The sequence below is a fragment of the Semicossyphus pulcher genome, unplaced genomic scaffold (assembly GCF_022749685.1).
Source record: "Semicossyphus pulcher isolate SPU_LCO1_2020_fin unplaced genomic scaffold, fSemPul1.0.p SCAF_6, whole genome shotgun sequence".
Taxonomy (NCBI): Eukaryota; Metazoa; Chordata; class Actinopteri; order Labriformes; family Labridae; genus Semicossyphus; species Semicossyphus pulcher.
Window position 1 is genome coordinate 4,952,775 of NW_027211737.1, and position 23,259 is coordinate 4,976,033.

Sequence of the window (23,259 nt, forward strand, 5' to 3'; positions counted from 1 at the left end):
AAGGAATAGAAGCTACAATTTATATTAATTTAGGTGCAATCCAGCGGGACCTAAACGCACATGGAAGCAGCTAAAAATGAAGTACAAGAACATCATTCAAACAGGTAAAATGGGCTCATGTCTGAACCTCACTTCAATCATATTTAGAATATTAAAGTAAATATCATTCAGTGGTAGTTTTTGTGCCGCTTTATCCCTAACATGATGCTGATTTCACATACATTTCATTAATTAGGCCTCAATACATTTAAATTCTGCTCAGCCAACAGAAAGAAGGCAGAGGCTGGTGGAGGTCCAGCACCACCACCTCTGACTGCGGCAGAGGAGCTGGCCCTGAGCCAGAACACGGGGAGGCCAGTGGCAGAGGGAATCCCTGGTGGGAGCTCATCTGAGCCTGTCACTCCCCAGGACACCAGTGCCTTCATAAGATGTAAGAAATAAAGAGTACTGTCTAAACCTGCGCTGCATGTTAAGTGTTATGACATTATTTTCATTGTGATTTGTCACTATAGAAATAAAAATTAATTGATTGATGTAAAAGCCATGGCCATTTGTCCTAACAGATTGTGATGGGGTTCTCTGCCTTGTCGAGCCCCATCCAACGACAGAACACCTTGCAGCTGTAAGTAGGCTACTCAATACTCCAGAGATGACCAAATAATAGTGTAAAGTGTTCTAAAACCTAATGCTCATCTAAACAGGAAGAACCTCAGGAAGATGAAGACACCCTCTCTGCTGCCACAGAGAGGCCTACAGAGGTAACATGTTAAAATGATATGTTACTGATATCTGGCGTTATCTTCCCATTCACTGCTCTTTAAGTTCTTGTGTGGAACATTGTGGCATGTAGCCTACACTGAAGTATGAACAGACATTCTTATCCTTTTTAACAGAGCATGGCTGGGCAGCAGGAGGAGGGTCCATCAGACTCAACAGCACAGGTGAACACAGTGAGTCACTAAATGCCAGAGGTTAATTCTGCATGAACTGTATGATTTAATGTCATCCTTATGTATTCCCAGTTACCTGTAAAGGAACTGTACAGGAGGCATCGTTTAAAAAAATAGAAAAAACAAATAAAGAATTGGTGACAGCCAAAGACAGCGCTGGAGATCAAAATATTGCAACACAAGTTAGAGGTGGGTGCATATTCACAGGTGAATTGTGTTATTTTATTTTTTAAATATTGTTCCAGTAATTAACGTCTGCTTTTGTATTTGTAGGAAATAAAGAGGACCAAATAAAATGTGACTCATTTGTCTTATTTGACTGCTCTCGGCAGTGGTGGTTGAAAATCTACAAAACATGACTTTGACACAGATTTATCTTTTGATTATTTTATTATAACTATAAAAGACTTTTGAAAAGGGTCAGAGCATAACAGAGAGGCAACCAAAGAGAGCCTAATAAGAATGATAAAGAAATGAGTGAATACACAGGCATTTTATAGAGATAGGAGTACTCGGTGTCCTTGGGCTTCAGAAAGTAGAAAACTACCCAGGCCTCATCTGACAAGCACTGTGTAAATGGGTCAAAGGTCAAACATATGAACAATGGCTAAGCGGTTGGAAGTTAAGAAGTATAACTAAGACTTCAAAGTCTGATCTAAATAAGGTAAGACATGTTAAAGAACTAAAAGAAAAAAAAATAAACGTGTCTTAGACAGCGAAATGATTGTGGCAGATGACGCCTCTGACTGACCTTCCATCCTGCATGTCAGCTGCAGGGAGGGGGTCTTTTTCAGCCTCTATTTGTAGGGCAGGGTGTTGCTCTCCTCTAATTGTGGCAATATTATGGAGAACAACACATGCCACAATAATGTCGCAGGCCCTCTCAGGGGTTACCCTGAGGTGACGTAGGCACTGGAAACGGGCTTTCAACAGGCCTATGGTCATCTCCACCCGAGCTCTCGTCCTGCAGTGGGCCACATTGAAGCGCTGCTGGGGGCCTGGCTCAGGGTCAGGGTAAGGGGTCAGCAACGTTGGCCGGCATGGGTACCCCCTGTCACCCAGCAGGTAGCCGTCAAAGTGTCCTGTAATGTATAGTGGATACTTTGAGTGTGTCAAAGGAGAGAGACAAGTGAATTATATTGAACAAAGGTCGAGGCTACTTACCACGTTCCATTCTGTGGCTTACAGTAGACTCACAGTAAATCCGTGAGTCATGCACAGACCCGGGCCACTTGGCCTCCACATTGGTGATTAGATGTGCAGCATCACATATGATCTTGACAGTGCAGAGAATGACAGATGTTAGTTGCAGGATTGTGATGCAGTCTTTCACATTTTGACACAGTGGTCATATCTACATGCACATTAAGAAAAATGAAGTAAATGCAATTATTAAAACTACAAATAATAACAAATTGTGAGCTGCCATGTGATAATACATCACAGGGCTCGTTTGTGTTTGTGTCTGTATCTACATAGACACTGCAGTCTGCCTGGTTTTTCTTATTTGGCTGTGCTTGGGACTCTTCTGGGAGTGGTGTAGCCCCCAGCCAATAACAGCACGCTGGGTGTGAGGTGCGAGACTCGAAAAAAAACAGTGACCAGTTACCAGATGGTAAGCACGTGGGACCACCAGAAATGCGTGCCCTTTGAGCCAGGGAGGAGGGACCAACTTTAATGTTTACAAAAAGCAAATCCTACCCATTATACCTTTAACATTTCAAATTCTCTGGCACAACTATTAAAGCCACTGGCCCTGAAATGATTTCAGTGGGCACACCGAGCCAAAGTTCGGTTCGTGCCTTGGCTTTTGGTTTTATTCACGAGGTATTGGCATAGGTTGATGGAGGTAGAAAAAGAATTTCCACCTAAAAAAAAAAAAAGAATTTCACCTAACTTAAATCAAGTACCTCGGGTTCACCCTTGACTATGAACTCTTTGCTCAACACACTACTGTCATCCCAGTCAAACCTCACCTTCTGCTTCTACTGTACAGGAGCATCATCAAACCATTCCTCTACTGTTCCACATGCTACTTCACCATGATCACTGTCACTAACAGTAACAAACCACACACACTGACTTAAAAAATCATTGGTCTCCTTACTCCCAACCCTGTGCCAAGCCCTGGATCACAACTTTTACTCTTGAGTACTGGCCCAGTTTACAGAGGAAAGATTTGCTGAGCATGTATGCTGCTTTTCAGCAGAGCCCTGCTAATCATTCACAAAGTCAAATACATTCAAACATGTGAGGTGCCCGGTACAATCAGTCTTCGTCTGTTGCTCGCTGAGTACCTTTACAGGAGCAGTTGGGGGCTGAATACCTTGCTCAAGAGCACTTCAATGGTAGTTGTTGAGGAGTTGTTGAGGATGGATCTTACTACTACTACTACTAGCAAATTTGTATACACTATGCAAAGCTGGATATGATAAACTAACCATGTGAGCTTGATGAAGAGGACTTGATGGTTTGGGCAATAATGTTGCCGTCTTCATCTCGTTATCTCCATTTACACGACTGTGATGGTTTAGATTTCTTTCTCTTTTTCACCTAAAAAGAACAACATAATCCAAGTAATGCAAAACCACCAACCTGCACAAATAACTTCTTTCAAATCACAACAATACCAAGTGACCACTGTAAAGCGCTGTCAACTTTAGTGAAACATATTAAATGAACAGGGACATATGGACTACACTGTTTTCATTCAGCAGCACACAGGGCAAACCTGTTGCTAACATTACACTATTTAGCTGCCATAACATCACTGACTGAATGAGTAGAGTTTTACCTAGTTTTATCAAGAGTTTTAGAGTTATATATTCTAGATTCCATCTGTTAGGTTGTATCAGGCAAAGAGCTGACGCAGATCTGAAAGAGACAACCCCATAGGCTAGGTTAGCCTCTTCACTGTAGCTATGTTAGCCTAGCTGCTTTTTCAGTAACGTTGGTCTCTTTCATATCTGTGTCGGCAATTTGCCTTTGATACAATCTAGCTATCAGGAAATTTTGATGATCAATGTCCCTACCCATTGAAATTTGGCAGATATAGTAAACAGAATGTTGGTATGAATCATAATGTCTGATCCCCATGTACGGAACAAGATATTGAAATTGATACATTACCACTGTGTTGAGGTCTTTTTGGAGCATCTCATGAAGCTGAGTCTCTGTATCATCTTCTGATGCCAAAGTACCAAAACAAACAAAAATAAAACATTTTAAACCATCAATCTTTGATCTGTGGGGAAACAGCCCCAGCTTTCCTTTGTTACCATTTACACAGAGGGCTAGAGGGGCTACCTGAGTGTTTTTTCACGACAGTGAAACAATATGCTAGCAAGATGAATATAGCAAAAGGTGACTAGAGCTAACTATCTGCGATAATAGCAACAAAAACAATGTGTACAACAACAAAGTATATTGAAAATGAACAGTTATAGATTAGCCAGTACCTCTCTTGGCAGACAGGTGTTGTGACAGTTGTTTTGGCATTCTGGAAGTGGTGTTGTTTTTTGTTCTGAACTCAAGCAATCTGAGATTGAGGTTTTAACTATATGCCTGCGTGTGTGCCTGACTAATCTCAGACTAAATAGAGAGCGCAATACAGTTTTGGGGAACAAGGCAGCCCTTGTTTAATACCTCACCTATAAACATACCAGTAAGTGTACATTTTGAAAGACTATGCTTTACTTTTAGTGTGTTTACAGTGATCTGGGACACTGGAAAGCAGATTGTGAAATGAATAAGAGGGGTAACTGCCCTTGAATTTTGAATTCGAACACATATTTCATAATGTTCAAACTGTAATTCCTGATAATTCCATTTACGAACAATAAGTGACAGCCCTATTTTCTATTAAATCCTACCCATGTCTTAAAACATGCACGTCTCCTTTCACTTGAAAGGTCTAGGGGGTAGGAAGCTCAGATTGTAAGCACCATCATAGTCCAGATTAAAGCCCACTGAAGCCTAGGCTTTTGTGTGGATACATTATAATCACCATGCCCACCTTAAGCCCAACACAAGAGGCTATTGTTTAGCTAACACGTACTAAGGTTAACATTACAGATGCCACAATGAATACTCGTTATATCAATGTACGCATGAAAACTTAAAATGTAGATATAATACATGTAAGACATTCCTTTCACAGCAATCTTTTTTCCCCAATCCTGATATAGGCCCTATATCATGACATTTATTCATGGATACAAAATCACAAGATAAATGATCCAATTGCTGTTCATTTCACTGAAATGCATTAAAATGTTAAGTGTGATATCAAACCAAACGCTGTTGTTTTAAACTAAAATCCCCTCAAATATTTAAGATCTTATTTTGAGAGACATTTTAGCTATGCCTCGTGCACACTACTACTTACCAGAGAATTGCTGTGCATGGAACTCCATAGCAAGGTGGATGGATGCAAAGCCAGCAAGCTAGCAAGGACAGACAGGCAACACACAGAAAACCACACAGATAGAGAGAGAGAGATGGTGGGAGGGAGGGAGGGATGGGTGGATGGAAGCACAGACAGATAGACAGATAGATGGGTAGATAGGCTCTTAACCCTCCTATTATCCTCAAATAAACTAACACATTTTAGTGTAATCTGACCCCAGGGATATTTGACTCCAGAAAATGATTTACATAAAATTGTTGACCAAGTCTTTGTGTCAGGCACTTTGTTTATTTGTTGAATACATAAATAACCCCTTGATAATGAAACATATCGGTGAGTTGACCTGTTCTCTAGCGCCACCATCAGGCCAAACTTTTAAATTAGAATGAATGTATCTTGAAAAGTTTTCATACAAATCTTCTCAAATTGACTGACAACATTAATGAACACTAGAGTATGAACCCTGTTGGTTTTGGTGATGATATGACCTTTCCTGTAGCGCCACCATCAGGTCAAACTTTCAGTTTTAGAGTTAGTGTGTCTTGAAAATCTTTCATCCAAATCTTTTCTAATTTGGGGTGCACATTCATGACTCTCACAGAATGAACCGTATTGATTGATGTTGGTGACCTCCCTTATTTTGCATGAACTACCAATGTCCTTGCGGGAATACCCTGCCCTCCACACACACACCTTCATGCCCATGGTGCGGGAAAGTTCTCATGAGAATATTGTTTCCCCCTCCCCCATGTCACGTTAGCACCAAAAATGGAAAATTATGGTCCCTCTACTCACTTCAACAACAAGGTAGACGTGCTGCTAAGAGTGTGTCCCACCAGACACACAGTCAGCCATGTTGAAGACATAAAGTCATTATGAGCTCTTCATATAACCATCGATTGAAAATATTGTACTTGAGATGATAATTTGAGAGGGGAGGCATGTGTAGTTGGAAAGACTTGGATGTGATCAACTTGCAAGCCTACATTGGCTTCCTCATTTTGGCAGGAGTTCACAAGTCAAGTTGTTTCCCACATGCCCACACCACGAGAAGAATCAAAGTTCTGGTGGGAATAGTTGTCCCCCCCCCCCCCCCTGTTATGTATCAACTCAAAAGTATTAACTCTGCACCTGCAGGTGTGGGGATGTTAGGTCACACACACACAGACAAGTTTTACACAGCTAAAACAGCTTGGGGTCAAACTGACCCCAGAGGAACACCAATGCGTGCTTCATGTGTTCAGCACATTGAAAAAATATCATCATGATAATTTTATGCATAATCAGTTGTCCCCATCAAATTAGGAAAAGTCATGAAATATGAAGCAAAAAAAAAATAGTCAACTACTATTTTTTGAATGATAAACATTGAATGGGGTCAAATTGACCCCAAGGATAACAGGAGGGCTAAAAGAGGCGTTTGTTTGTTTTACAAGGTCCTGAGACTGAGGGGTGGGGGAAACTGGTTATCTGTAAAACAGTAATAAAAGTATGGTGAGCACATATGTTAAGTCAACCTTCTCCAGTAACAGACACAGATAGCTGCTAATTAGTGCTAACATATAAATATTATTTGTTCAATAATTAATAGTGATAACTTTCACTCTCCAAAAACACTGAAGCACAGACTTCTTGGTTCGTGTAATAAAGCGTACAGCAAGACAGATGATTGGTTCAATTCTGTATGAAAAAATCTCCAAAGGGCTCCAATGACTCATTTTAACATGGGGCTCTATGGGGACTGACTCACTGCTGGAGACAGCCTCAAGTGGACTCCAGAGGAACTGCATCTGCTTTAATGTGCAAGGAACCAAACAGTCTCTGCTTTCAGGGTCAGTGTTGTCCTCCAGCTTCACTGTGAGCACCTGTTATTAAATGAACTAGTGTTTAGTGCATTAGCCTCTTTTTAAGTGTAACGCTATGTTGAATACTCGATTCTGATTGGTTAATTTCTGCACTGTAATATCTGTTCAGAATAACAGAACACATTTAATCCTGATCACAGACCGAAGGACGACGTCCGATCACGTCAATGTGCAGGATTTCTGTTAAACTTCACGTCTGGCTGAAAGAGAAAATAAATAAAGATGAAAACTGCAGAAAAAAAGACACAGAGCGTGATGACACAGAAATCTGCTGCATAAAAAGAGGCACGTGAAGTAAACACTACAGTGAGCACGGTGTGGACTAAAGACAGACTTTGACAGTGACAGAAAGCCTCAGTGACTCATGTGGTCCCTGTTACCTGTCTCACTCCTCCATCAGTGTAAATGTTCAGTTTAATGTGGATTACAAAAGCTCATTTTAAGAAGGCTGCAGGGTCAGGCAGCTCCAACTCTAAAATCTTACAGACGAGTTAGTTTGTTAGACGAAGCATTAAAACACTTTGAAATCAAAATAAATGATTTCTTTAGAAGTGACGAGCTTCATGGTGAGGCAGCACTCCGACATTATCCCTCACTTTGTGTGTTCTCCAACAGAAGCTGAAAACTAAGAGGAAAAGGGATGCTGATCTGTCTCTGCAGATATCGTGGTGACATCACTGACGACATGGTGATATCATCACTATTGGGATTTCATCAGTGTAAAGAAGATGAGAAGAAAGTGTTGAACAAGGTGGCCCAGAAGGAGGACGATGTGTTAATGTTAGAGCAGACTGTAAAGCATTAACACATCACAGGAAGCTGCAACATTCAGGGAAAACACCAGCTCAAAGAACAAATGGAGGGAATCATGTTTTTAGCGACTCAAACTGGTGTGTTTGGGGAGAAGTCGTGATCAGAAGGGAAACCTTCACGCCTGTCTTCAGATGTTTGGGCTCTTTGGGAGAAAACTACAAGTCTGAGGAGCTTTAGTGCAGAGAGAGAACACGATACAGAAGCTCCAGTGGTGTCAGTGGGATAACAGCATCACAGGGACTCATCGCAGCGTCCAAGCTAAAGAGTTAAAGTGGAGCGGCCGACGATACACACTCACCTCTGGTTCCAGAGTCAGTCTGACTGATTCAACATGTTCTCCTCCCTCTGATCTCCATTCAGGTCCACAGTCATTGTCCTCCACCCTCGTCTCTGTAAGCATCAGCTGTAAGATCAAACCAACAATCCAACAGGACTTTTTACTGAAATGTAACTGAAAATGTTTCTTCTGACAGAAGTGAAGGTGCTCTTTGTTCCAGGAGACGCTGGATGTCAGAAACACCATCATATGTATTAATGATAAATGACACACGACACAGATCTGATTTATGACATCAATACAAACACTGCTACATTTGATATTTGAAATCAGGATAAATGTGCAACAGTCGGGGTAACGATGTGATGCTTGTTCATGATGAAGTTTGACTTTTGATCTTTGACCCTTTTTTAAATGAATGACGCAGGAACAAGAAGAAGAATTAAGGAGGACAAAAAGAAGCAACAGAAGGTCACTGAGAGGTCAGCTGTCTAACTCTCTTTGACTGCCCCACAAATGGAGTTTACAAAGGGACTCGGCGCCCCCTAGCTGTGAAGAACAGAAGTGCAGTTTAATGTCTGTTTCTGTTTCTGTAGCAAAGAAGCTGTTAAAGGGAAAATATGTTGTACATTTTGATCCCAAGCTGTCAAACTAAGTTTATAACACATTTAGATTTTTATTTCTTATTCTGAAAGTTTTGTTTTCACTTGTTTATAACACTTGAATGATGAATTAACCCTTTATTTCTCTGTTTCAGCTCCGCTTATTTTATCTGTTGAATTTTTATAAAGATGCTGATTATATTATTAATAATTAATCATTAATTATAAATAACCCTTCATCAAATGTATGTCCTTGTAATCATGGTTACATTTAGCTTTAGATCATGAGGAAAGAGTGTTAAAGTCCTGGGATGCACTTCACCGCTGCCTCGCTGCAGCAAACACAGTACGTGGAGGGGCAGGTGTTACTGTGACACCAGGGCCCTATGGTTTCTTCCTTCAGGAGCTCCAGCACTTTAACTCAGCTGCTACATTTGGCACTGGGACGCCAGCAGCCCTCACTGACTTCCTGCAGCAACCACAGCAGTGTTCTCTACCGGGGGCATCGGGGTGCCAGCGCCAGCTGCTGCCTCACATCCAGCAACAGGACCGTATTTCTTTACACAAGCGTTTGGTGCCGAAAGGATGGGCACAGCAACTCCAACAGATATGAGTCCTCCAAAGATTGAATGCAGCTTTATGTGTGTATTTAAACAGGGTACGCTTTTAGAGCGTCATCAGCAGTGTTCGGGAGGAATGGACCTTTTTTCTGTTGGTAACTCTACAAACAGGTTGGAACCAAAAAAGGAAAGGGAGGATTTTTTCCTCTTCTCTGTAATTTAACCCCCTCTGACCGGCCCCCTCCCTCTGTCCTCCATCCTGACCGCTGAGAGCAGGTGTGTGTGTGCATGTGTGTGTGTGTGTGTGTGAGCATGCTCAGTGCTCACACAGCAGCATCATCCTGGATGAAGCTCCTAAAGCTCAGTCTGAGGAAGAATCAATGAAGCCATATTAACATGTGACTTTTAGTGTTTCTGTTTTATTATTATGAATGTAAACGTCATCATGTTTCAGTCGTCTGAGCTTCTTATTCTGAGTTACTTTATTAAACCAAACTGGACTCTTCTCTCAGACAGCTCTGCTGTAGTTCTTCAGTGTGAAGTCATCGTAGCTTCTCACACACTGCACATCAATATGAAACTTCAGATTTCACTTAAATGCTCAAAACTTGTCCATCTTGTTTTGGAGACAGAAAGTTTGTGGCGTTTCAGTCCTGCAGGGTTTTATTACGAGTTTGTTGTTGATAAAGTCAAGGAGTGGATGTCACATTACATGTAAAATATGCAAATGACCAAGAAAGCCATCATGGTCCAAGTGTCCTTGGGCAAGACACTGAACCCCAAATTGTATAACTGTGATGACTGATTGACAGTTGGGCACTTTACGTAGCAGCTTCTGCCATCAGTGTGTGAATGTGTGTGTGAATGGGTGAATGTGACATGTAGTGTAAAAGCAGCTTTGAGTGGTCGCAAAGACTAGAAAAGCGCTTTATAAGTTCAGTCCATTTACCATTTACGGGGAGAACATGCCAACTTTGTCCAAACCAGGGTTTGAACCAGTGACCTTCTAGCTGTGAGGCAGCCTAACCACTGCACCACCGTGCAGCCCATATTTTATTCAAACACAAAATAAAGAAGTTAATGACGACTTCACAGACATCTCGACATGTTATGTTGGTGACCCACACGGGCAGATTCACACACAAATGTAAAAGTATATGTGAACATGGAGAGCAGTTGGCAGTAATGACACTTACATGGACACAGGCATGGCAGTAAAGTGCTCTGAGGTTCAGAGAAAGTGAACTCCAGCAGACTTGTGCTTCAAAGCTAAAATGTCTCAGCTTACTCAGAGGCACGATCTGCTGGTCTGTTTGTGACTGCAGCTTTATCAACAGAGTTACTATAACAAAGCAACCAAATGTGTCAGCTGTAGGATGAGCGAGGTGTATGAACGCTTCTAAAAACTGTTTGACAAAGTTTCACAGTGTCAAATGAAAGTTTCCTAGAAGCTGCTTTAAGCAGCAAAGTCAGAGCATGAAGAAATCCTGCGTCACTGTGAGGAAAGTCTTGTTCCTCTTCAAAGTAGAGAAGCTCCTCTCAGGTAGCTGTTGTGATGGGTGTGGTGATGAGCATCTGGAGAAGACTCACAGGAAGGGAAATGAGAAATGTGCAATGAGTGAAAACAAATAACTAGCAAAAGAAAATATGATCAAAAATCTAATCTAAATAAAGCAAACGCCGAGAATAATCAAACTATACTACTTATTATTAGTAAACTAAAGACACAACTAAATACTGAGAACAAATAAAGAGCTCCTACACTCCGGCCCCTGATTGTGCATAATATCACAATTATAATTATCTTCAATAAAAAAGGAGCTACTCCTGCAACATGAACTACCAATGAGGAATATTCTGTGTGTTACGCATTAACCTTAAATGAATCATCTTCTTGATGAACCTGCAACAAAACAAGTTAGACAGAGAGAAAGAGAGAGAGAAAAATAGAGGTCGAGAAAGAGAGAGTTAGTTCATGATGATAGACTGCTGCTTCCAGTAGCAGACAGAGCTTCATCACAGGCCTCTCCAGAATGCTGGTCCTCGTTTGAAGGCACACAGAGCGTACCCGTCCCTTTGCATCTGGTCTGACATCCAAAACTTTCCTCATCACCCAAGATCCTCTTGGAGCTGTGGCGTCTGCAACAAGTGTCTCCAGGAGTGAGGCTTCTTCTTGGCCTTGTCCATTTTCGTCTCTCTTGCATCATAGGCAGATACTCAGAAATCCATCTCTTCCAAAAGAGCCATGTATTGTATTTGCTTCCACCTTATCCTGACGTACAGATCCTTTTGGTCAAACAGTCCTGGTGGCATGATTGACTTGCCCTTTAACATTAAAATGTGGTTTGCTGTGAGGGCTTCAAGGTCATCCGGGTCATCTCAGACTTCAGTGACGTGTCTGTCATTTAATATTGCCTCAACCTCACAGAAAATAGTCTGGAGCCCTTTGTCATCCAGAGTTTCCTGCTTAAGAACTGAGGTGAGAACACTTCTGACTGAACGAATCAGGCTCCCAGAAACCACCCTGATGGGAAGCTGCTGGTGGGTTGAAGTTCCATGTTATGCCATCCTGCAGGGGCGGGTTTAGTGATTTTAGGGCCCCATGCAAAGACCGATGTGAGGCCCTTCTCCATCCTGCTGAACTGAATCATAGCCAGTGAGCAACTATTTGGAGGCGCTCTTTTCAGTTAACAGAGCCACATAACTAAAGGACAGACCCAAATGTGAATTGTAACTGCTCTAACAGAAGAACTTCAAGTAACAGTCAGTTGGAAGAAAACAACAGAGCAAGAAAAAGATTATAAGAATATAAAATGTCACTTTTAAGACAAAAGTATAGTACATGTTTTGTGATAAAGTATTTGACATTCCATTATTTTCTAGCTGAAGTTTGTGTGTGTGTGTGTGTGAGAGAGTGCGCGCGTCTGTGTGTGTGCGCACACCACGTGCCTGTGTGCACGACTGGTGTTTACAATATGAACTGTTGGTGTGTATGAGAATTCACGATTGACTCATTTACACTTTAACAAACTGAATTAGCAGCAGCTTATGGCTGTCAAAGGCCAATTTAGAAGGTGTTAGTGTAAACCACGGTCTAAAAACTACATACAACTATTAACCTTTGGGACCTTGATCTCTCCTTTTTGGGGCCTTTGTTTACGATTTCAACCCTCTCCTTATCTGTAATTTTATCTGGCCACAAAGCGGTTTTCACTAATGATCGTACTCGCAGTCTCACTCACAGATTTGACGCTCTTGCTGCTCAGGTCGCGCTGTGTCATGGACTGTACCTGTATAGCGCTGTTCTAGTCTTTGTGACCACTCAAAGCTGCTTTTGCACTACATATCACATTCACCCATTCACCAGGAGCAATTTGAGGTTCAGTGTCTTACCCAAGGACACTTTGACATGTAGCCTGAGGGAGCTGGGGATCGAAGCTCCGACCATCCGATTGAAAGACGACCTACTCTACCACTGAGCCTCAGCCGCCCTGTTGTGGCTGTTGTGTGTTGGTGGCGGTGGAATTGCGTCTGCTGAATGCTGAGCTGGAGCGGAGCTAGATGGCATTATCACTCTTGCTGGATCAGAACAACAACCTGTAGCCACTTTGCTCCGTTTGGTAACAAACTCCTGATGTGGGCTGAAAGTTTCTATAAGGGTTTTTATTGCTGTAAACCCACTTCTTCCTGTTTCGGTTGCCAACCATTTGTGTGCTTTGAAGCTAAGGTTAGCTAAGGTCAGCTAACGGTAGCATCCACAGGTAAAAACACTGTTTCGAGTCATAGTTGATCTATTTCACCCTCTGCGATAACATACACGTCAGACACCCGTTACATACACATGGCGATCAATAAAAAGACAACTGAGGGTGTTTTTAGACTCAGAGCGGTTAAAACAGGGAGGAAAACAGCGCTGAGACATTTTGTAAATTGGAGAAGTGAGAGCAGCTTCGACCCGGAAACAGTTTAATTGACTGTATCCCTTTAGCCAATTATATTCAGGAGCACTACAGTGACTGTGCCCGCCCACTCACTGCCAAAGTGAAAAACTAAAACAGTTTACAGGCAGGTGACAGACTCAGCGTCAGTTCACTCTGTGCTCTGATGAAGAGCTGCACTAATGTGATATCAGACTTTTTCTGTGGATTACTCATGGAAAACGAGAAACTGTCGAGTTCTCCTTTTGCACCGAGCAACAATAAAGCAGCAGCTTGATGTGTTCCACTTCATTTGCCTCACAATCACACGTCCTGCGATGTGACTATTGCACATGTGCACTTAAGAATTGAAATATTTTCCGTTCATTATGAAACTGTGGAAAAATTAGACTATGGCGGGCCGCCTCAGTCTAAGTGAAGAAACACTGTAGTCCTCATATTTCACTGATGAACACAGAGCTGCAGAGGAGCATCAGGCTTCATGATCACCTGCTCCCTCCCTCCCTCCCTCCCTCTGCTCGTGCACAGCAGCTCCCCCCCTCTCTGTGCTGTGAGTCTGCATCATGTTTTTTCTTATATGATGTTTTTTTAAAGTCTAATGAAGGTGAACGAAGCTCCGAGTCCATTCGCATACAGAGCGGGAAAGTGAGATCCGATCATAAGTGTTCACTGAAGACGCATTTGAGGGGCTCGTTAACTCCAGGTGTGAACAGCTGTGCTTAGAGATGACCACTTGTGATCGGATCACAGGGCCTGAGGATCAGCTGGAATAATAACAACACTGTCTTTAACATTTTGTGTTCAGCACAGAGGAAAAAAACATTTGGCTTACATGTTGATGCAGGCGGGGGCTCTGACATTGTAGAGGCTCCATGATCTTATTGGAGCCCTTCTCATTTATTTGAACGTGTGGCATTAAGAGAAAGTGATGTAAAGTTTCTCTCCATTCTAACACCTTCATTAGTGTTGTGGTGTCAGCTCACTGGTTTCTGTAAATAATGCCGTCTGTTACAGAATATAACGGTTTATTCATATGAAACAAGAATGTGAACATACAGAAGAGAAAAGGATACAGAGTCATAATGTCACTCTTATGCATAATGTGATCAGTCTGTTAGATATAGTATAATGTTCTCCACCATTCAACAGTGTGCAGGTATGACACAGAGAAAAACACAGATAACAAAAGGCTTCACACCAGATAACAGGGATTTAACCTGTGTGCACTTTAAATGAGTGATGAATGTGTCCTAAAAAGAAGTAACCTGCAGAGTCACTTTGGTTCAGAAATAAAGACTAAATAAAGTCCAGGTCCAGGTGGAGGGTGGAGGAGGTGGTGGAGTGTGGAGCAGCAGAGTGGAGGAGTCTCAGTGTGTCTGCAGAGACTGTGCAGAAGGACAGAGCAGCAGCAGAGCAGTCCACATACTGTGATGATACTCTGTCACACCCAGAGGAACACACGGGGATGATGGTGGACTTTGTGTCTGACAGTGGAGCTGATCTCAGAGCAGTTTAGACTCCAGCACCGAGAGTCACCTCCACTGGTGTGATTCCTCTGTCAGTCACTGCTGGATGAAGCTCTCCTCTCCACTCTACCTCCCAGTAACATGGCCCAGTCAGAGCCTCCACACACACAAGCTGATGCTGCTGCTTCACCCTCTGGATCATCAGGACAAAGCTGATCCTCTGACAACACGACCTCCTTCCTGATCGCCCACACTCTGACAGAGATCATTACTCCAACCTGATGAGAGAAGAAGACAGATAACAGAAGTCATACATCAGTGTTTACAGAGAGTCCCTTCATCAGCTGTCAGTCAGCGATGCAGCACATCCAGTTTAAAGACCAGCAGAGACTTCAGTCTGTTCATACCACAAGTCTTTACAGGACTTGAGTACACAGTGGAACTTAACTGCTGAGAAACCCTGAACGCATCATGACTGCAGAAACAGAGACACATTCACTGCTCACTGTAAAGATGGATTCTCTTCCATCAGGATTCAAATCAGTTTCTCACTGACATTTTCTTTTGTAAGAGATAACGCCCGACGAGGTGTCCATTATCAGAAATCTGTGGACGCATGGAGGCCAGAACCGGTAACACCTGAGGGTCTGACTAATACCTGGAACAATCATTACAACCTAATAAGGTTCTTCTGCAATAAAAACATAAATAGAACAGGGCTCAGATTTGACTGTGAAACAGGAGATATTTTTAAGTCCTCTCTGAGCGAGGAAGCTAACGGTATGCTAGCAAGATTAAAAGTCAATAACATTGATTAACAGTTGACTTTAAGTTAACTTATTTAGACATTAACAACAAGACTATGTAGCTAACCAGCCGAGTCATTGTCCTGAAATCAACATCAGGATTTGTAAGAACAAATGATCTGCAGTGTTTACTGTCGGCCGCAGAATGAAGCAGAGAGTTGAATAGTGAACGGGATGTTAGATGATGCTGATGTGATCCACAGTGTCAGTAAGTTCAGAGGGGCTGTGTACTTCCTGCAGCTCGTGTTTTACAGGCGCCATCCTGTGGTGTTCAGAGGTACTGAAGGACTACACTCAGTGTTGTAAATAAAAGTTTCTCTTTTCTTTCCTCTTTCTCTTTCTTCAGCTGCATCCCAGTCAGCACAGTTCTCATATCCTCCCAATAAGGTCAAAGAGCTGTTGAAGTCCCTCATTGTTGTAGTTAGATGTTAGCTCGTCAACAAGGTGCAGAAAGTGTCAACAGAGCCTTTGACTTTGTACCTGTTGCCATGGTCAGTCATTGTACATACAGGATGAAGACGTAGCCAGCGTATACGTATCCACAACAAGTTAAAATGTGTCCATTGTCAGGAAGTGTTTGACACCCTGCAGCCAATCAGAATAGAGTATTCCCCCAGAACACGGTAGAACTACTTCAGTGTAACTGCTTAAAATGTGAAATCTCACATGAAGTGTGTAAAAATGGTGTCTGTCACAGAAACATTTGGACAAGCTGCTGTCACATGGACAGATATATAAACTATACATGACGTTAAGAGTCCTTCATGTTCATGCAAAGACTGAAGAGCAGAAACATCAGCTGTGATTTCTGGACTTCAGCAGAGGTTGTGTTCTGTACACAGACCATGGTTACTAAATGTAACTGTGGTTCTGTGTAATAACAGACAGTGATTTACAGGCTTCAGGCAGACTGATCTCAGAGCTGTGACAAAGATGAACTGATCAGTTGTTTAGTGCTGAAATGAGAGAACGAACACTTTGAGATCAGATTTGATGGTACGACAGTTTGATGAACGACGACCACTGTCTCTAAACATCTTGTGATGCTGTCAGCTGTGATCCAGCTTCATGTCCTGTACACATGAACACAACAACAACTGTTGTCTTCACATCAAATCAAACACGTGATCACAACAAGCTTTGTGCTGATCTGTTTGGCTGTCTGTTCTCTCTCTGTGTTTCTGTCCAATCCTGAAGCCTGTCTCTGTTCTCCTCTCACAGCTTCACTGAGGACAGCAGCCACTGGGAGGGTTGGAGGTTTAGCAGACAATATGGATCTTTGCTGTGATAATAACTGTGTTTAGTACAATACTACTGAAACCAACATGGACTCACCACAGAGTCTCCAGTCTGCAGTGTGGACTCTCCACAAGATCAGAGAGCAGCTTCACTCCTGAATCCTGCAGCTTGTTGTTACTCAGCTCCAGCTCTCTCAGATGGGAGGGGTTGGACTTCAGAGCTGAGGCCAGAGAAGCACAGCTCCTCTCTGACAGACTGCAGCTCCTCAATCTGAATAAAGAATAAATGATGAGACTTTAGAAGACAATGTTCCTGCATGAAATCCTTTCATGTTTAATAATGTGTTCAGAGCTGAAGAAGGTGAAGAAGGTCAAAGGTTAGAAAATAGAAACTCCAAACACCTGAACACAACAGGATGCAGGTTCAAATGTGTGAAATACACAAAGTGAAAAAGAGCTCTCATTAATATTAATGACAACATGCTGCTACTTCAATAAAGACGCAGTGACTTCACCTCTTAAACTCTGCAAGTGTGACAAGTTCAAATATAACACACTCACAGTCTGATACAAGTTAAAGTTTAGTGCTTCTTGGTCTGTTATGATGTTCAAATCTGTGATCAGGTTCAAAAGATCAAACATTTATGAGGACTGATTCAAATAGAAAAGATATTTAAAAACTGTTACACTATTAAAATGGTTGTAAACAGGGCTATACATTAACACCTGCCAACCCGCCAACCGCAGGTAGAATTGGGCAGTGGCGGGTGACTCACTCACTCTAACTAGCCACTCTGGCGGGTGGCATTCTATTTTTCTTCAGTAAGGAGACTGCTTTAAAGTTTTTAATACGGGACAATCCTGATCTGACGAGAGGGAGAGACAGCGCAGTGAGAGAGAGATGATCCAGAGTGTGATCTATGAACAGTTTATCACAGTTTATAATCATGTGATCCAGCAGTGAGCGGTTTACAATCATGCAGCGCAGTGATGACACCGATCTGTGCGTGGTTCTCTACCCCTGACTAAATAGGGTCGAGATCTGTCCCTGTATTTCCACGAACAATCATATTTATAAAGCATTTAACCACATCCACAGGCTGTGAATGAACTGAACCGGAGGTGATCCACACGTAGTTTATCATTTATCATGCGGCGCAGGGAGGAGACACACGTTAGGAGAGGAGCAGATATGACACAGATCTGTCTTTCTACCTGGCTCAATAACATCGTGATCTGTCCGTATTTCCGCGCACAGCTAGGCTACTATAAAATATAAACTCCCCACAAGCTGGCATATGTCCATATGCTGTGTACTTCATATATTTCTCTGATAAACACAGAGAGGAGCGTCAGGCTTCGTGATCAAACTAAGTTTCATGTCATCACTTCAGTCCGCACTCACCCACTCCCTCCCTCCCTCTGTGCGCCTGCGCAGCAGCTCTCCCCTCTCTGTGCTGCCAGTCTGCATCACAGTTTTTTACATTATATGTTTTTTCAAGTCTTATTAAGGTGAGTGAGGCTCCGTGTTCATTTGATTACAGAGCGGACATGAGCATTATCGTCACACTGTACTGCCTTGCATTTGCTCGCCAGTGACCACACATGAAGCCCCTGTGAAGACTCATAATGTGGCTGCACAGAAGTGTAACAAAGCCCGGAGTAGAGACAACAAAGAAAAGAAAACTTGGTGAAACAGAAAATGAAAAAGAGACAAAGAAAAAGAAAAGACCAAAAGGTCAGGTCGCTGAAAATGGTCCAGCAAAGAAAATAATGTAGCTGCACTGACTGTAGGACGTACGGCTGTGACAAGGTGAAGAAACAAAATGTGGCTAGTGAGCAAAAAAGTTAATGTCAAGCCCTGGTTGTAAAGTGAATTAGGTGATATTTTAAAACATTTGATTGATTCTTTGTTGTTGAATTTAAACTGCAATAGAGGTCTTCTGTGATGGTGAAAGTGGTCTTTTAATCCCTCACCAGGAGAAATCACAGCACTTTGCTCATTTAACTTCAGATGTCTCTGAGGAAACATCACCCGATCACTGTGTGTTTATTTCTCCTCATTTTTCAGGGCGGAACACAAGAAGCACCAGTGGCTCCATCTATACAAACTCATGCTGTGCAGCCAAACACAACAAACAAGAAATACAATAAAAACCAGCAGAAAATAACTGAAGAGTCGACTCAGAATAATAAAGTTTCCAACATGCCAAATATGTCAGGATGAATTTTGGGGAATGTGAACAAAGACATGGACAGTATTTCTGTTAGAAATAGTGGAGCCAGAAACTCAAAGCATCTTCACTTGAAACTTTTCAGTCGTTACAAGAAACAAAGATTTCAATCAGAATGTTGGAAAAACTAAATACTGAATATATTTGTTATTTTCTGCTCGTACAAACTGAATAATTAATAAATGTATCTATGACTGATTTATTTAAAAACATGATGTGGAATAAAAGATGAAATCAGGTGTTTCAGAGGTTCACAGTGAATTATACAGTGTAGGATTTTTCTTGTTCTATGAAGGTTTTAAATGTGGAACTCAACATTGCTCTGCTACAGTCAATGGACTAAAGCAGTGAAGAAGAAAACAGACTTTAGCATTAAGAGACTCAGTGTGGATCAGTATAATATCAGCCTTATGTCTGCAGTTTAGTGTCAACACAACTTTCACATCATATTAATCTCAGCACAGAAGTAAAACATGGTTTCTGACCTCAGAGACTCCAGTCTACAGTGTGGACTCTCCAGAAAACCACACAGCAGCTTCACTCCTGAATCCTGCAGCTCGTTTCCGCTCAGCTCCAGCTCTCTCAGATGGGAGGGGTTGGACTTCAGAGCTGAGGCCAGAGAAGCACAGCTCCTCTCTGACAGACTGCAGCTCCACAATCTGAATAAAGAATAAATGATGAGACTTTAGAAGACAATGTTCCTGCATGAAATCCTTTAATGTTTAATAATGTGTTCAGAGCTGAAGAAGGTGAAGAAGGTCAAAGGTTAGAAAATAGAAACTCCAAACACCTGAACACAACAGAGATGCCACGGTGGGGAAATGTTCCCACCGGTCAATAAACTCGTGACACCACCGGTGTCACTGATTACACTGGACATAAAAAACTAAACCAAAAGTCACTTGTCATTTATGACGCTCAATACCTGTAGAGCACTTGCTGTGATCTTCCCTCATCATTTGTGAATAACTTTTATGTATATATCTTTTTTTGCATCGTGACTCTTATTCTGTATTTAACTTTAGTTAACTTTAGTTTAGCATTTAACTTTATTCTGACATTTATATTTATATCACCATAGACCCACTTCTCAGCATTTAATCTTCATCTCTTTGTTGTTGTTTATCTGTTATTTTATTGTATATTATGCACATATTTGACATTTTTTCTGTCTTCTATTTTATGCCATATATTTCTCTACGCCTGAATTTCCCCCGGGCATTAATGAAGTATTTCTGATTCTGATTAATGTTTGAACAAAACAAATGCTTAGAAGGTCGGTTCCTTATTATTTTTTAAATAGGCTAGAACTGTTATGAACAAAACGAACAAGGATGACGGCTTGGCGGCGGCGCATGGCGCACATACACGTACTGTGATATAAAAACACGAAAACAAATTAGATCTATAAAGGTTTTAGTAATATAGGCCAACATAGTAAAAACGTGACATTGGCAAACACTCTGGAACCAAATAAATAATGGCAAACGAATTCAAACCAACAGGAGCCAAATGAAAAAACAGAAGAAAAAAGAAAACAAAGCCCAAACTGCAGGTTGTACGCGACGTAGATGAACAACAAAAATCCACAGGCTTAAAGCCTTACAACAATAATAATAATAATAATAATAATAATAATAATGATGATAATATACATAGTAAAAAAAAGAGAATTTAGCAAACACTATAAATAAACGGTGTCCTCGCTGTGACATCTGACACCTGCTGCTACTCTCTGTGCTGCTGCTGTGATGGAGCGGACACTGCAGTTTGTATCAAGAACATACACCAAAGTATTTAAAAAATAATAATATTGTTTTTATTTGATGAACTACGAGCTGCGCTGATACGTGAAAATGAAATCTATGGGTTTTATTTCTATACGCCCAAAAAAGGCAAAACGATGGTGGGGGAGTTATGCAATCGGTGGGAGCCTGAACACCGTGTAACACCAGTAACAACAAGATGCCAAATATGTCAGGATGAATCTTAGGGAATGTGAACAAAGACATATTTCTGTTAGAAATAGTGGAGCCAGAAACTCAAAGCATCTTCACTTGAAACTTTTTTAAACGTATACATTCCTTTATTTACATGTTGCACTTGTGTGTCAATAAAGATAAAAGTGTATATATTTACATGTCGTAAAGCAAGACCCCTGTACATTTTCATATGCACTTTCACTATCGAGCGCCACCTGCCTTTGGAAGACGAGTGGCATATCACTGAGGGCAAAGGCATGCCAGTCTAAAGATTGGCACATGCCGCTGGCCCTCTAGTGGCATGCCATCGACAACGGCATGTGCCACTGTCTGTGCCGATAGTGCAGTGGCACGAGCCGTTGCCATCTGCCACTTTTCGATCTCGCTGTCGCTCTTAATATCTTGTCTTTGTGCTGGTTTGAATTGAATATAGGTTGAAAAGGATTTGCAAATCACTGTTTTCTGTTTTTATTCACATTTTACACAACGTGCCAACTTTTTTGGAATTGGGGTTTGTATGACTGATTTATGTAAAAACATGATGTGGAATAAAAGATGAAATCAGGTGTTTCAGAGGTTCACAGTGAATTATACAGTGTAGGATTTTTCTTGTTCTATGAAGGTTTTAAATGTGGAACTCAACATTGCTCTGCTACAGTCAATGGACTAAAGCAGTGAAGAAGAAAACAGACTTTAGCATTAAGATACTCAGTGTGGATCAGTATAATATCAGCCTCATGTCTGCAGTTTAGTGTCAACACAACTTTCACATCATATTAATCTCAGCACAGAAGTAAAACATGGTTTCTGACCTCAGAGTCTCCAGTCTACAGTGTGGACTCTCCAGAAAACCACACAGCAGCTTCACTCCTGAATCCTGCAGCTTGTTGTCACTCAGCTGCAGCTCTCTCAGATGGGAGGGGTTGGACTTCAGAGCTGAGGCCAGAGAAGCACAGCTCATCTCTGACAGACTGCAGCCCCTCAATCTGAATAAAGAATAAATGATGAGACTTTAGAAGACAATGTTCCTGCATGAAATCCTTTAATGTTTAATAATGTGTTCAGAGCTGAAGAAGGTGAAGAAGGTCAAAGGTTAGAAAATAGAAACTCCAAACACCTGAACACAACAGGATGCAGGTTCAAATGTGTGAAATACACAAAGTGAAAAAGAGCTCTCATTAATATTAATGACAACATGCTGCTACTTCAATAAAGACGCAGTGACTTCACCTCTTAAACTCTGCAAGTGTGACAAGTTCAAATATAACACACTCACAGTCTGATACAAGTTAAAGTTTAGTGCTTCTTGGTCTGTTATGATGTTAAAATCTGTGATCAGGTTCAAAAGATCAAACTGAGACCACTTCTAAAACATGTTTTTCTCTGGTTCTACTATTTAACGGTTTGTGTTTGAGTAAAAGGAACTTTTGTTTTATTGTAAACAACATTTCTCCGACTGTCAAATCAAATATTCTCATTGAGGTCTTTTATTTGCAGAAAGTGACGACTGATCAAGAAAACCAAAAGATGTTTTTCAGAGCTGGAATAATGCAAAGAAAACAAGTTCATGTTCATGTTTAAACAACAGAATGATAATGTTTGAACTCAGGAAGAGGTCACAGATCTATATCTGGTGGAATAACCTGGTTTATAATCACAGCTCTCATGCATCTCTGCATGCTCTCCACCAGTCTGTCACAGTGCTGTTGGGTGACGTGAGGCCGCTCTGTGCAAATATTCAAGCAGCTCAGCTTTGTTCGAGGCAGATCTGGATCGGGCTGGCCGTGACATGTAGAGAGATGCTGATTAAAGGAACATCTGGAGTGGTTTCTTTTTTCAGAGCTGTATTTGTTATTTTCTGCTGCTACAAATTGAAATCATAAATAAATGTATCTATTACTGATTTCTGTTGTTGTGGTTGCTCTGTGTGTTTGTCTCCGTCCTGGCATCTCCCTCTGTCCCACTTGTTGGCCCATCCAGTCGCCTGGTTCTGATCGAGGGTTTGAGCACAACTGTTGCCAAATGTTGCTCAGTACTGCTCATGTTCAATTATTAGAGCTTCAAAATGGGTGGTTGGTGGGGAGAGAACGCAGGGCGGGCTACGCCTCCCCCAATTAGGG

The 23,259-nt window shown here is 41.6% G+C and overlaps 1 protein-coding gene across 1 annotated transcript in view; it reads right to left on the bottom strand.

The window, feature by feature from the left end:
- LOC138610914 (NACHT, LRR and PYD domains-containing protein 12-like) overlaps positions 1-23,259 on the bottom strand; it is a gene marked incomplete at its 3' end in the record, with an annotated part of 150,988 nt that overhangs the window by 26,556 nt on the left and 101,173 nt on the right. Inside the window, exon 18 of the mRNA XM_069683790.1 lies at positions 21,952-22,125. Within this exon, the coding sequence (XP_069539891.1) occupies positions 21,952-22,125 (174 nt within the window). The remainder of the gene's footprint in view (positions 1-21,951; positions 22,126-23,259) is intronic.